At 29.7% G+C, this 15,463-nt stretch overlaps 1 protein-coding gene across 1 annotated transcript in view; it reads left to right on the top strand.

The window, feature by feature from the left end:
* LOC143234323 (integrin alpha-PS2-like) overlaps window positions 1-15,463 on the top strand; it is a 101,845-nt gene that overhangs the window by 67,121 nt on the left and 19,261 nt on the right. The window contains exons 13-22 of the mRNA XM_076471610.1: window positions 955-1,048; window positions 4,403-4,448; window positions 6,998-7,102; window positions 7,801-7,856; window positions 8,523-8,671; window positions 9,032-9,160; window positions 11,087-11,154; window positions 13,165-13,312; window positions 14,774-14,866; window positions 15,011-15,090. Of these exons, the coding sequence (XP_076327725.1) occupies window positions 955-1,048; window positions 4,403-4,448; window positions 6,998-7,102; window positions 7,801-7,856; window positions 8,523-8,671; window positions 9,032-9,160; window positions 11,087-11,154; window positions 13,165-13,312; window positions 14,774-14,866; window positions 15,011-15,090 (968 nt within the window). The remainder of the gene's footprint in view (window positions 1-954; window positions 1,049-4,402; window positions 4,449-6,997; window positions 7,103-7,800; window positions 7,857-8,522; window positions 8,672-9,031; window positions 9,161-11,086; window positions 11,155-13,164; window positions 13,313-14,773; window positions 14,867-15,010; window positions 15,091-15,463) is intronic.

Genomic DNA, 15,463 nt, shown 5'->3' with positions numbered 1-15,463 from the left:
TACTATAAACTCCTCTCCACTTAATTATAATGAAAATATTTTATCTACTTTGCTGCAAATTCTAAAATTCAACTGTTCACAGTAATATTCACTAATTGGCATAAATTCACAGTAATCATCAATAAAACTTATATTCTCTCCCACTCCCACTGGTAAATACCAGTAAGTATTTTGAGGCATCAAAACTCAATACAAAGTACTCTTTGAAACCAAACAGTGGCTCATTGTAACTTTAAAATTATATGTGTCTTGTTCCCACACAGCCTCAAATTTTTAGTGGTGGTGCCACCACTGTGCGTGACAGAAACTTTAAGAAATTTCATGCACTACATTAAATTGCGAGTTACTTGTAAAGGTCTAAAGAAAGCTCAGGTGGTCTACTGATGTAAATTCTCCTTGGTTTAAGATTTACCTTACGGAGGCATAATAATAGCTTAATGAAATTTTATACACTAGCTTAAACTGTCACCACCTACTGTCTAGATAAGAAAATAAGCATCACAAAAGGGATAAACTTTCATCTCAGTCATCACTTGAACTTGAAATGGACATATCTGCAGCCTAAACAAACTGTTAATAAGGAACTTCTCTTTATAATAACATATAGTATATTAGTGTATTTATTCACTACTTAATTAGTTGTAATAAGTACACAGTCCAATCAAGCATTTTGTTAAATTAATAAATTGGAAATTTATATATTGTAGAGGTTTATAGAATGCAATATGTTTTAGTAAATATTATTAATATGTTTAAGAAAATACATTTATCACCCTATCAATTATTTTATTTCAGAAACATGAACTTAATTGACTTTATATTTCACCTCTTTACAAAAAGAAAAAAATAGAATAATGATAAAAATGTTATAAATATCTCATCATATATCATAAACAGCATCGGTTACATGTGATAAAATAACTATAGATTGTTTTGTTTTTCATTTTTTGTTAGACTTTGTTAGCAGAAGATATTGATGACATTGGCCTGAAGACATTTGGATATTCACTAGCAGGCAGTATGGATCTGGATAACAACCATTATCCTGGTAAGCATTGTATATCATTAAGAAAGAGAATATAATCCAGGTATTGAAAAATGAATCTTTTCCAAGTGAGAAATGAATTTCAATGTAAAAAGTGCCACAAATCACAGGTTCTCAAACAGTGAACCTGGGGCCTATAAGGGGCCACAATATGATTTAGAGAGTTCATAGCACATAAAAAACATTTTTTGCCAAATGACTTTGACATTTTAAAATTTCATCCTCTTGAAATGTTGTTTACAATACAAACAAGATGGTTCATTTGTATGGAGACATCATATGTTAGCTCTTAGTCGGTATGACATATGTAATGAAGAACCTTGAAAATAAGATGAGAAATCAAAGATATGAGGTGATTACTGTATGGTATTCAGGTGAAAATAGTAATTTTCTGAGGAAGAGAGTATAGTATGATATGGGGAATTAACTTCTGTACCCATGTGTCAGTTTTCAATTGGTTGTATTCCTTCCTTTGAAAATTATTAGTATTATTATTAATAATGTATTTATTGATTGTTGTTGATGTAAGCACAATTTTCCTCTTATATTTTGAAACTATAGTACATATTAATATTTGCTACTAGGTAGTGAATATTGTATTCCATTCAGAATGGAAGTATAGAATTTATAGATTTTTCTTGATGGGTATTATTGTATCAAACACTTCGTTGTTGGACAGGCACTTTTGGATAATTCAGTAAACAAAAATCCTCTCCACATAATTATAATGGAAGCATTTTATTTATTTCACTACAAATTATAAAAATCTACTTAAGTAATATTTACTGATTGGCTTAATTTCACAGTAATCACCAAAAAACAAATTTGTTTGCTAATTTTCTCTCTTATCTAGCTCAATTTCTCTTTTTTTTTTTTACTACTGTATCCAAACACCAATTCACTATTTACAAAACTGGACCAAATAATTGGCTGACAGTAGCTGATGAACTAACCAATAAACTCACTAATTAAATAATTAACTATTTCCTAATTTAGTCTGCTTCATGTTTTACACAACTTAGATAATTTTCTAAACTTCGAGAAAGTTCTAGTCATTTAAGCCGTTTCAGCCTCATGATGTGAATTCTCCATTTGATCAAACAACAATACAAATGTATATAATGGCATATTCCACATCCACATCAATATTTTAATAATCTATTTAGAATGTTTAGTGGTTTTTGTCATATTTATATTTTTGAACTCTTTATCACAACTGTTCTGAAGAGTACCCTATTGTAATGTGTAATAATTATTCTATGAGGTATCATTTTTTATTATATTTCACAAATGGTGAAGAATCTCATGTTTCAGAAATAATAGCTCATTAGAGCAAACTTTGTATTTTATGATAAAATCTAGGATTTGAATATTTACATTTGTTATGTAATCATGAACATTTTGGATAATTCATTGTAATTGACCATACTGTATTAAAAATGTACCAAAACCTTAAGCTTCTAGTTTTGAAAGAATTATTTGCTTTTTTGTTTGAAGTTTTTTGAGCTTGAATTAGAATCAAGTTATCAGACCTTTTAACACTTTTAATGAAGTAATATGTTTGTATTGGTTTTGCCTGCCAAAAAAAGTAATTTTATCAGTTTTCTCTGGTAATACAGACTCATTGAGTTTTTTGAAACTGACAAAAAGACTCAATGACATTTTAAAGGAAAAAGTGTATTGGTATAGCACTGAGAACCTTTGTAGCTTAGTTTTATTAATTATCATACATAAAACTGAAGCTGAACGTTTTTTAATTTAACAAGAAATTAAAATTAACTAATGCTCTATTCAAATGAATTGTTTGTTTGTTTGTTTTTGAATTTCGCACGAAGCTACTCGAGGGCTATCTGTGGTAGCTTTCCCTAATTTAGCAGTGTAAGACTAGAGGGAAGGCAGCTAGTCATCACCACCCACTGCCAACTCTTGGGCTACTCTTTTACCAATGAATAGTGGGATTGACCATAACATTATAACGCCCCCATGGCTGAAAGGGCGAGCATGTTTGGCGCGACGGGGATACAAACCCGCGACCCTCAGATTATGAGTCGCACGCCTTAACACACTTGGCCATGTCAGGCCCTGTTCAAATGAAAGCTATTACCTCATGAACATGAAAATTATCTAAAAAGTTTCACACCTTTTTTCCTTCTCATCTTGTGTATTTTAACACTGTACTGTTGTAAGTTGCTGCCATTCATTGCGAAGTTGAATGAGTGAATACTAATTTTATTTTCTGTTCTCTGCATACTGTATATTTTAACCCTTATCACTGATTTAAAATTCTTTCTTTGAATGAATTTTAATTAACAAACCTGCATGAAATTATTTCAGATTTTTTTTTTGTTTGTACTGGTCTCTCAGTACTGGTTTGATTGGAGTAATTGACCAAAAACAACAGATGCCTTATCAACTGATTCACTATAAAACAAGTTTAATGTTAAATATATAGTATGCATCTCTTAACAAATTACCTACTATGATTAACAGAAACAATCAGTTTAAAATTGTATCAAATGTTAATAACCCAGGTAGTTCAGTGTTCTGTCAGATTTTTATTTGAGCATCATATTACTTTTTTACATATCTTCTTATATTTTCACATTATATAAGAGTGATTGAGGTCATGTTAATTTTCAGATTTGTGCCAGTTAATGTAAATGCCAGAAATTAAACAGATTGTGATGAGTAGTGTTAAAAATTAATTTAAAAAATAATTTCTATAATCAGGTCTTTCATTATGTAACTTAACTTTGGAAATATATTTGAGTGTTTTAAATATGGTTCATGCTAATTAAAATGTTGGTGATGTAATTTTCTTTCTTTGTATCTTTAGGTGTAGTAAAACACTTTATGAAGATCATAAAAGTATTTATATAACTATGTATAAAGAAGAGGCTTTGTAGCTGTAAGGGTTATTATATCTTTTAAATTCTGTGCAATAAAAATATAAATGGTGTGCACATTCCATGGTGTTACATACATGTATAACTGTGTATATATAATAAAAAATTAAAGCTGTAAAGATTGATATAACCATATAATTAATATGTAATAAGAATAGAAGTGATGTGAAAGCAGTGAATATTTAATGTAGGTGTACTTGAGAGTAGGAACAATATGAAAACTGTAGGACCTGAAATATTGTTTAAATGTCTACCTGAGAAATGGGAAAGTGGAGTGGCATAACAAGGCTTGACAAGAGAATTTATTATAAAGATACTTATAATTTGGTTTACTGTTAGCTGGTGACATACGTTTGACAAATACATAAATTTAAAGTTTGTTTGAATTTCTTGAGTTTATTTGGCATTTATGTTGATTCCATTGTTTATAACCCTAATTTTATTTCTTTAGATCTTCTGGTGGGTGCCTATGAATCTGATAGAGCTGTGTTTTTTAGGTAAGAATTATTTCATGAAACTCTAAAAGTCTTAAGATAATTACGATGCAAAACATAAATACATGTGTTCTAGTCTTTTGCAATGTGCAGCTCTTATTTTTTCAAAGTTAATTTCAGTACAAAAAAAATCCAAAATTATTGTTATGGATTGCCATGATGTTATCGTGGGCTAGCAAAGTCATTGATTTGAATTTAGTTTTTGGAAGAAAGTAATGGAACATAGATTAGTCATATTCAATTCAGGAAAAGTATGGTGTCTATTTTAAAAAAAAAAATCTGAGTTTGCTATAGGAGGTTAAGTTTGTTTCTGGTAGATAGCTAACATAACTTGTCCTTAAGGAGATTGTTTCAATGTCCTACATCTTTGGCATGTGGTTCAAAATAGCAGAAGCTGTAAATATGTGAATATGTAAATATGTTATAAAAAATAAATCAGATTGACACATTGTGTAACATCTCCAGAAACAATATTGAAAGATGAAATTTATTTTTAACGTGGAAGTTTAAATAATAGTAATGAAAAAATAATAATAAAGGCTACAGAGAATAGAATTTAAATGAAAGACTAGCTAAAGGCAACTTTTACACTAAGTAGAAGAAGCTTTGAAGGAAAGAGATATGTTCCAAGAAGATGGAATGGACACTGACTTGCCTCCAAACAACAGAAAAGTTCAAAGAATGAGGAGGATTTGGTACAGCAGGGGGTGAGATGGACATCTACTTACTGTGAAACAAGCATAGATTGATATTTGATTATAATTTTGAACTTACTCTGTATATATACATGAAAATGTGGTAAGCTGTTACCAGAATGTTTAAGTTGTTCTACACAAAATATTAGTTGTGTTAAAAAAATGTTTCTACTCAAGACATTTCTGTAAATTGATGACATCAGTCTTACTCAGAATGTGACAAATTGGAGTGCAAGATGATGTTCATAATAATAATAATACATTAATAGTTCATAAGTTTGCACTCCTATATGCTATAGAACCTTTGTACATTTTTTCAGTATTCCTGTTTATTCTGATATTTATTCTTCTCTACCGTAAGCTGTTGCTAAATCAGCAACGTACGGTAAAAATGAATATCTGACAACTCTAACGTCATTTACGTGGTGCCAAGTTGAATGACACTCTGTGAAAGGCTTGTTGCTGTGCACTATGACCCTCCCCTCCATGCACAAAGGGATAAATATGGAAGAAGATATAACCAAAACAGGATAAGTTAGAGGTTTACTTGTTGACAAATAAAAAATATTTTATAGTAGGGGAGATGGACGTGCATTTACTGTGAAACAAGTAGCTTTAAGTGATTGAGAATAATTGATGCAATATTGTGGAATAAATGTTTACTCACTGAGAAATGTAAAGAAATTTTAAAGAGCAGAGAACATGTAACACAACATAGAGAATTAGATCCAACCACTGTTCTGTGGACATAATGGATTGTGTACGTAAAGAAGGAAAAAGTAACTCTGATGTTTCTACACAAAATATTAAAAAAAATGAATGAAGCAACGAAAATACTTGACTCTACTCTTAATGGATTTGTGAACTAAATATTGATGGATGATAATAGTAGAGTGACAGAAAACTTTAATTCTTTGTTTTAAAATTCATTGTATCATTTGAATGCTATTATGGTCATCAGTCTAGAACATAGCAGACAATGTTTGAAGAGTCAGCAGAACTTTGTAAACTCTGTTGCTATCAACTTTGATGATGTTAAAGAATCTTTAGAAAACTTGCAGAAGATCTAATATATTAAAGAAGACTGCACCCCACCCCCAAGTGTTAATATAAACGTATATGCTATCCAGTTTATTTTGACAGGGTGGAAAAGAGAGTACACGACCCAACTGACGCAATATTTATTATAACACATGTAGTTTCATTTTAACTGACCTTTAATTTTATATTGATTATGAAACTATTGAAAATTGTCTATATTTAGCTATCAGCTTATAAGTTACAATCAGCATTTTACTTATGATTGTATAAAGCATTAAACATAAATAATATTGATCAGGTTTTGCATAATTTATTTGAAACTGGAATATATATTTAAAGTAAAACTGCCCTTTGAAACTCTCATCCTTTATGCATAAACAAAGTGAAAGGGAATTTGATGCTGTAATGTTTTATATATAACAAAGTTTTTCATAAACCATTGTATTTCAGATTAATGTTTCTTATATACTATAATCTTTCATGTATATCTAATGCAGTGCTTTACATGGAGTAAAGTTTTTTACAAATGCTATAGTATTACACATTGTTTTGCAGACTCCAGTATTTCACAGAGGGTAGTATTTAACATATACCACAGTTTTATATATATATAGATATTCTAATGTAGTGTTTCACACACCCTTATGTTTCATACAAAATCTAGAGCTGTTACAGTGCCAACCCATGTTCTACTCTGATAACTAAACTAATTTGATGGCATAAGAGACAACAATTTTTCAGATAAAACTATTGGTGGTTGATGTTTATTTGAATATTTGACACAGTGCACTAAATATTGAATCTATTTCTTTATAGATCACGACCTGTGGTCAATGTTACAACCCAAGTAATGTTTGACCGAGAAATCATTGATATGAAAGAGAAATTGTGTACCTTAAAGGATGACTCTAAAGTCTCCTGGTAAGTTGACATCTTGGACATCCAAAAATATTACACCAAACTTGTGAGAATATCTTATAAATTAGTTTGTCAAGTGTGATTGTGGTATTAAAAGCTAAGGCATATTATGATGTTTTTTTGGTGGTGGTATTTTCTTAAACATAACAATTATGTTGTTAAAGGACATTGTGTATCAGTAACCAAATGTCCACTCTTATGTACTATTGTATATACTGTGTATATCTTAATAGTATTGAGCACCCCAAAATTTATACTTCATAGATGTTTGAGTATTTGGTATGGTAAACATTATCGTCAGATGTCATATACATAAAAAAGATGACACCTGTAAATGACGTGTGGCACTCAATGACATTAATGTATGTAAAGAAAATCTAAATTGCTTGAGATGGTAAGAATCATAATTTGTTACTGTGCATGTTGAAAGAAAAAGGTAATCTATTTAAATATTTTGTATTTTATACTCTATATCTATGGCATATTTGTGTAAGTCAACAGTCTAAGCATGAAGACATGAACTGAAATGTAATTAATTGAAAAGCTAATTACAACTTGTTGTGACACAGTAAATACTCTTTTTCTAAAATAATGAGACTTCCATAAGTTGATTTTCAAATCATCTTTCTTTAGTGAAAAAAACTTGAAGGTAAGTGATAAGTTTATAGGAAGGTTTTAACATTTTGGTATTGTATTTTCAGTGTAGTTTTGACTGTTTGTTTTGAATACAATGGGACCAGACTACCAGATAATATTGGTTTGTACACTTTATTACCTTTTCTTTAAGAAGATTATATGTCACAATTTAACAATTGTATTTGTAACTTAATTAAAAAAACACTAAAAGTAAGAAGTTAGATTTTGTTGTTTATAGGGTTTGCTCTTTTCTTATTTTCATTACTAACTAGATTTTGAGCACTATAAGCTTAATGTATAGATATTAATAACATGAACATGAAAACAATTTTTTTACTAAGTATTAATTGTATAGTCATCCTATCCCCACAACCTGTGTGGGTATTAATTATCTGGGTTTGAACATCGTGTCTATCCACTACCTTGTAGATTTGCATTAAGGGAAATCCCATAACAATTTTTGTTATCAAAAATCAACTCTTTTTGTTCCTAGTATGTTTCTGTTTTCAGAAGATTACAACATCTTAATAGTTATGAAAAAAGTGATGTCATTATCTGATTAGTACAAAGTTACTTAATAGTATTTTGTCTGTGTTCAAATGTTTTTAATAATTAAACATTTTTTTTGATATAGACATATAACAAACTGCTGGATATTGACAGAGTTAATAATCACTAAATGTTTATAACAAATATACATTTCAAGTTGATAACTACTGAAATGGAAAAATTAAAAACAATTCAACAGAAAAACTGTAATATCACAGTCTTGACGACTTATTCACAGTTTTTTTGTACACCACGAAACTGGATGCAAATCATCGACATGGCCCTAGAATGTATTTTTTAACAGATGAAGGCACGAGTGAGCAGACTGTCGAAGTTAACCTGCAGGTTCATTCGCTGTACTGCAAGAGCGTATACACGTACACCCTAGTAAGTTGATAATTTGTAACTAACTTACTTGATTATATTGTTTTAAGTAATGTAGTTATAGTGTGATATGGATTATTTCAGTTAACTTTAACAAATGGTAATACTATGATATGCATTTAGAGTTGTAACTTACTGATACAAAAAAATAATAATTTGAGGTATTTTTGTGCATCAATTGTTACAGAGAGGAATACAAAAACTATATTTTATTAATATTCAATACCAATTTTTTATTTGGTAACTACAATGAGTTTGGTGCTCGACAAAGTGCACATCTTTCCAAAAATATTTTCAATTTCTTAATTTCGTTTCACCTAATTGTAAATTATTTACACAGAAATTTTTTGAATGTGCTAATAGGATGTAGTGAGAGATAAATTGGCTCCAATCACTGCAGATGTGTACTTGGACCTAAAAGAAACCAATAGTGAAAGAAGATTGTTGATGCCAGTACTAAACCAGACTCAGAAATACCCTGTGACTAGCCAGGCAAGTTTTTCCACACTTCTGAAATTTAGATTAAAAGTGGTTTTTACATCTTTTAATAACTGTAGACAAATATTAGAACTATTTATGAAATTAATGACACATGTAAAGAGCAAATTTTTGTTTGACTTATAAAATCAGAAGAATATTAAAAAAAAGATTTTTTTCACACACAGATTGATAACATTGCATAACAATTTTTTTGAAAAGTTTTTGCTGATTGTGACAGGTACCTGGTGGGTATGCACAAATATAGATTTGGTTTTGCTTCATCACCTAGGAACTTTGAGAAATAGACAGTTAACTGTTTTGCTTTTGGTTGTCATTTTATTTTAGAGTAATGTGTGAAATGCTGTTTTTTCAGTACTCATTACATCTACTCATACTTTTAATATAACATCTTTCTGTGGGCCAGCTGTAAGTTCATGGATTTCTGATGCTGAAATCTAGAATTTGATCTTCCCAAATCAAGTTTCTTTCCTAATTTAAAAGTTTAAACAAATCTAACTTATGGTGAAATGGTACTATTAAATAACCTATATAAAAGTTGTCTTATTAAGTTCTATATTTAATCCTGACTAACCTGGATCAATTCAGTCGATGTGTGCATTTCAGTTTGGGTTTTATTTTCTTCTTTATACAAGTAACTATGAATCAGTGTTTTAATAATATAAGTGACTGCTTTTTGGGTTTAAGTGTTGTTTCTGATATTTTCAGGAAGGCAGCTACAGAAAAGCATACATGGTTTCTAAATCATATTTACATTGTAATTTTTAATTTCCATTTGCTAAACTTGTTTTTCAAAGGCCTTCTGAGATGTTACTTATTGCTACTATATGTAACATGATTGCCAAGTGTAACCATTTGGATATTAAAAACAAAAAAACTAAACAACTTATGCACCAAATTACTTGTGGGTTTATGGATTTATTAGTTACAGAGCCCCTAGGGGCATATGTGTCACACAAAACAATATAAACAGAAATACTATCTGTAGTAAAATTTATTCTACCAATTGCTACTGGGGTTGCTTTTGTATTTTGCACAGAAAAGGATGGATTTCGTCAATTTTCTACTTTTTTCACACCAAATGTTGCAACAGCCCAAAACACAATTATTCAATGTGAGATATCATATGAATTTCCACAATAGTGAATGTTGTAAAAACAAGTTAGTAACTTGAGTGTTAAACTGACTTACAGAGCCAACAATATTTCATTATTCTTCAAAATAAAATATTCCAAATTGTCATGAAAAATGTTTCAGTGTTTTCCATGTTGCAGAAGGGTTGAGCAACAAGACAGTGTTTCTTATTCTCAAATTAGTTAAGTAAGTTTACTTCAGCCACCAGGAACAGACTCAATCTGTGATCAAAGTTCTCTTGCATTAACAATACAACACAGTATTATTTTATCTGTAACATTTTTGTTCTTCTTCCAGACTTGTTTGTTTTGGCTGTATATGTTTTCCTATTTTACAGGTTTTGATTTTTATCATAACTGCTTGTTTGTGATTCTTGGCAAGGTTTCACTTGTTTCGTTTTTTTAACCAAAGAAATGCAAGGAATATGATTATTATGTAATATCATACCTTTCCATTGGCACTAATCCTGAAGAAGAGGATTTGGATTAAGTACACCGATGATCTTGTAGTACATTCATTTTAGATGTGTTTAGAAGTATATATATCTTTGAAAAGATATATTTATTCATAATATCGTTTATATTCTCTTGTATATAGTAACCAAGCTTGTACTTTTGAATATGCATCCACAATAAATTATAACTTATTTGAAGCTTGCAGGGCCTTGGTAAAATTATTAAATAATTAGATTAATTGTTTTCTCATTTATTAAGAGACTAAGAAGTCAGAAACAACAAGAAGTGCTTAAAGATTTCTAAATTAATTTGTTCAGTAAACTGTTTTCAGGTTAATTTCCAGAAGAACTGTGGGAAAGATAATGTATGCATCCCAGATCTCAAAATCAACATAATTTCGTAAGTGTAGTGTACATTCTTTCATTTTGTTTAGACACTGCATGCTTAGTATTTTTTTCTTCTGATTATATATAGTTAATTTATAAGTATGTGTATTAATAATAATTAATTTTGTTTTATCGACATCATACAAATAATTAATTTAGTACTTAGAATGTGATATTTCATGGATAACCAACAAAGAGTTAGGCCTGCCAAAAAATGGCTGTTCTCAGATCTGGAGTTTGTTGTATATCTTCCAATAAGTTGTGATAGATATGTTACAAATAAACAATATGCTACAATGTAATAAAGCTCAAAGGGTTAATGAGCGTATATGTCAAAGAGATGTTCAAGTGTCACATTAATGCTAAAACTATCTCTCAAAGCTTCAACCTTCCTCAAATATACTGTTCACTTTGTAACATTAAAAAAATGCAATATGATGTTTACTTACTTCAATGTTAAAACAAAAGTGAAGTAGAAGACTTCTGACTCTATTGAAATGAAGCACGCTTAGGATGCATAATGGCTTCCAGAGTAAAGTGAAAGTTAAAATCATAAATAAAGTAACAAAAGAAACTGACAAGTTTCTGCAAATTACAAAAAACAAGCAGCTAAATGTATAGTACAGTTTCTCAGCATAATCTTTTGAAAGATCTCATGAATCCCTATAAAACTTTATATCCAAACTTTATTATCAACTCTCATGCAACTGTGTGTAAGGTTTCTAAATCTGTTTTAAATATGCCATTAAACCCTTCATTTCTAATGAAGAAAACAATAAATAGTTCTTGTTAGATTAGTTGGCCAATGGGAAGTTGGAGAACAATGGTGAGTCCATTTCCGATTGTCATCTGGTTTGCAGGCAATAATAATAAAGTTCATTAATTTAACAATTTTTTTATTATGCCTCAGTAGAATTGGATTAGCAGCTTTGACCTTGTCCAGAACTTTCTGTAACTGAATAAGAAAGTTTTCTAAATCATTTATAGGCCCCTGCATTCAACTGGAGAACTCTGAAAAACAACATAATTTCATTTTTTTGTAACTAAATGAGTGGAAAACATATATTGCATTCCTGTATTACAGTACAGCAAGGTATGCAGTCAGCATCATCTAGAGATATGTTAATAACAATGTTTTATGATTTGAAGATGCCACAGTTCTATCTAAATGTTGTTATAAATGCAATATAATCAAGTATTGTCAAACGGTAGGCTTTCATCATGAGCTGGTAAAAACTTATTGATTTATTACACAAATTATAACAATTTCAGTTATGTTTGCTACATTCTTGATAGTTTCTGAAGTCCAACTCAATCCTGGATTAAATTTTAGTTTTCAATTTCTGCATATATTTCAAACAGTTAATCTCAGATGAAATAATCATAATCCTTTACTGAGTCTTATGTACAAAAAAAAACCAACATAAGTGCATAAGTTATGCTTAACTCATGTAAAAATCTATTAAGAACTCTGACTAGTCAGTCAGTCAGTCCTAACTGTCTGTAAACTTATAACACAGTCTTAAACACTTGTAGTGTTAAGTTTTGTTAATAATTACATATCTGGCTAACTGAGTAGGTTAGCTTCCTTAACTTACTGTAAACTAATAATACAATAATTACGTATATTTAGTAAATTGACATTTTTAACTATCTGATTCTCTAACTCATTTAACATCTAATTTAGTATAACAACCCATAGAGCTAAATCAAACTTATGTAGTAATATTAATTCACTGACAATTCTGACTAAATAGAAGCTTTCTATTGACAGATCATACATACAAACTTCATCAACAAATGTTCTGGTCACATTTCAAGGGTTAATTGAAGTTCTTAATTAGGAAGGTTAAAGAGTATCAGTTGTAGGGAGACTTAAAAATATGGAATCCAGTCTTCTGTTATTTATATGATAAAATGTGTTATTACTGATGAAGAAAATTAAAGTATGTATTTTTGTTTTGTTTTCTACATTCAGTTGGATTTAATATTCCATGCAGTAATTAAACTTACTCTTCATCAGGAACATGGACCAATTTTTGATTGGTAGCAAAGAGAAACTGGAGTTGAATGTTAGTATAACCAATGATGGCGAGGATGCTTTTGAAGCATTGCTTTTTCTAACTATTCCCCAGGGTGTAAATTATGTAAATATTAACAAGAGTAAATCGGTAAGTTTTTAAGTTTAAACGTTATGAATTTCATTAGTGTAACCAAGTCTGTATTACATATTGGGCTCTTTTGAATTCTAGTTTATTTACATTATAATTTCTAAGACTTGTTTAAGAAATTCAATTACAGAAGTAGCTCAGTTTCAGCTAAAAATAGCACAGACATTTCTCATAGTAACTAAAGTTTATGCACAGAAAAAGGTTTACTTCCAGATATTTACATTTTAGGATATTAAAGATGCCTCTACTTCCTATTTGACACAAGTGAGGAAGGTCATCTGATTCAAATACTTGACAGTCTTGAAACAGTTGTAAAGTTTTCAGTATTTTAACATGAGAAGCAAAGAAAATTTCAATTTAAAGTAAACTGAAAAGTGATGTATCTGTAGTTCATAATGAACAGAATAAAAGTGTGCACAGACTTCTTGGTGTAAATTTATATGTTACATGATTGATGTGTAAAAACTTAGTTTTATGTGACACATTAATTCCACGGAGGACATACATTGGTTATTGTTACAATCTTATTTATGGTTGGTATATCAATTAATTGGGGTGTATTTTGTACAGTAATTGGTATATTTATCTTTTATGATAACATCTCATGTAGTGGTTGATGCAGAGGTTATTTGTGGTAAATATTTTGTATAAAAGATGACACTATATAACTCATATAGTGGTTGATACGCTGGTCCTTTGGAATAGGTGTTTTATATAGAAGGTAACAAATTAGTTGGGATAAATGTCTCATATAGTGGTTAATACAGTGGTCCTTTGGAATAGGTGTTTTATATAGAAGGTAACAAATCAGTTCGTTGGGATAAATGTCTCATATAGTGGTTGATGTAGTGGAGCTTTGGAATAGGTGTTTTATATAGAAGGTAACAAATCAGTTTGTTGGGATAAATATCTTACATAGTGGTTGATACAGTGGCCCTTTGGTATAGGTGTTTTATATAGAAGGTAACAAACCAGTCCATTGGGATAAATATCGCATATAGTGGTTGATACAGTGGGCCTTTGGGATCCTTGTACAGGAGATGGTGCATTAATAATATAAAATATTACACACAATAATTGAAAAAATTCATTTTTGAATAACATCTCATATAGTGCTTTATGTAGTGGTTCTCTGGGGTAAGTGTCTCGTATGGATGGTGACACATTATTTGGGATAAATATATATTAGTTGCAGAGAAGCAAGATACAAAGTTCTGTTTAGAGTGAATTCGTGTCTGAAAATATTCTTTAATCATGTTTAGTTCTTCAGTGAATGCATTGATTGTTAAATCCTGAATAGACTTGTATATAATCTGTAACTTGATCTTTAATATATCATTTATTTTAAAACATTGGCATACATTCATCTTCAAGATCAGATATCGACATTTTGTAAATACTGAATTTCCTGATCTTAAATGGAAAACCAGTTGGTAGTGTATTTTATCTTACATTTTACAGAATGCTCCTGTAAGTTGCAGTCCTGTTGAATCGGAGAATGGAGATAAACAACTGGTTTGTGACATTGGTAACCCTATGCCTGCTCTAACACAGGTAGAGAAGTTTACCATTCCCCTCAAAATAAACAATATTTTAACTGTAAATATGATCCTTTAAAAGCGATTTTATAGATGACATAGTTTTATGTTCTTAAATTATAAACTTGTATATAATTATTTTTGTTCTCTTTTGTTTTAGGTAAGATTTATCATAATATTTGCTCCTGTTAAGCGCTTGTCTAAGGCTTTTGATTTATCATTCAATGCTGTAGTAAACAGGTAGGAATTTACTTTTACTTACATTAATATTTTGTTTCATGTTCTAATGGAAACAAAAAATAAAATATTTGAATTATTTTTTTTAATACTTTAAATAAACCAGCATAGATCCTAAGTTGAAATAGTGATTGCCTGGTTTAATTAAAAAAACAAGAAAGAAGGCTAATTATTGCAAGTTAGTAAACTTTATGTAATATATAATTTATAAAAGCTGTATTCACTAGTGCACTTTGTATGCTACAGCTGTTATTGTCATGATATGGGTTGTGTACTGTGAGCTGATCTCTTTATTATTTTATTAGAAAAAAATTATGAAATTTCTTAACTGACCATTGTCCAACTGTATTGTATAAATCTGACATGACTGGTTATT

Source organism: Tachypleus tridentatus, chromosome 12 (genome assembly GCF_004210375.1).
Source record: "Tachypleus tridentatus isolate NWPU-2018 chromosome 12, ASM421037v1, whole genome shotgun sequence".
Classification (NCBI taxonomy): Eukaryota; Metazoa; Arthropoda; class Merostomata; order Xiphosura; family Limulidae; genus Tachypleus; species Tachypleus tridentatus.
This window is presented reverse-complemented; position numbering and strand designations above follow the sequence as displayed.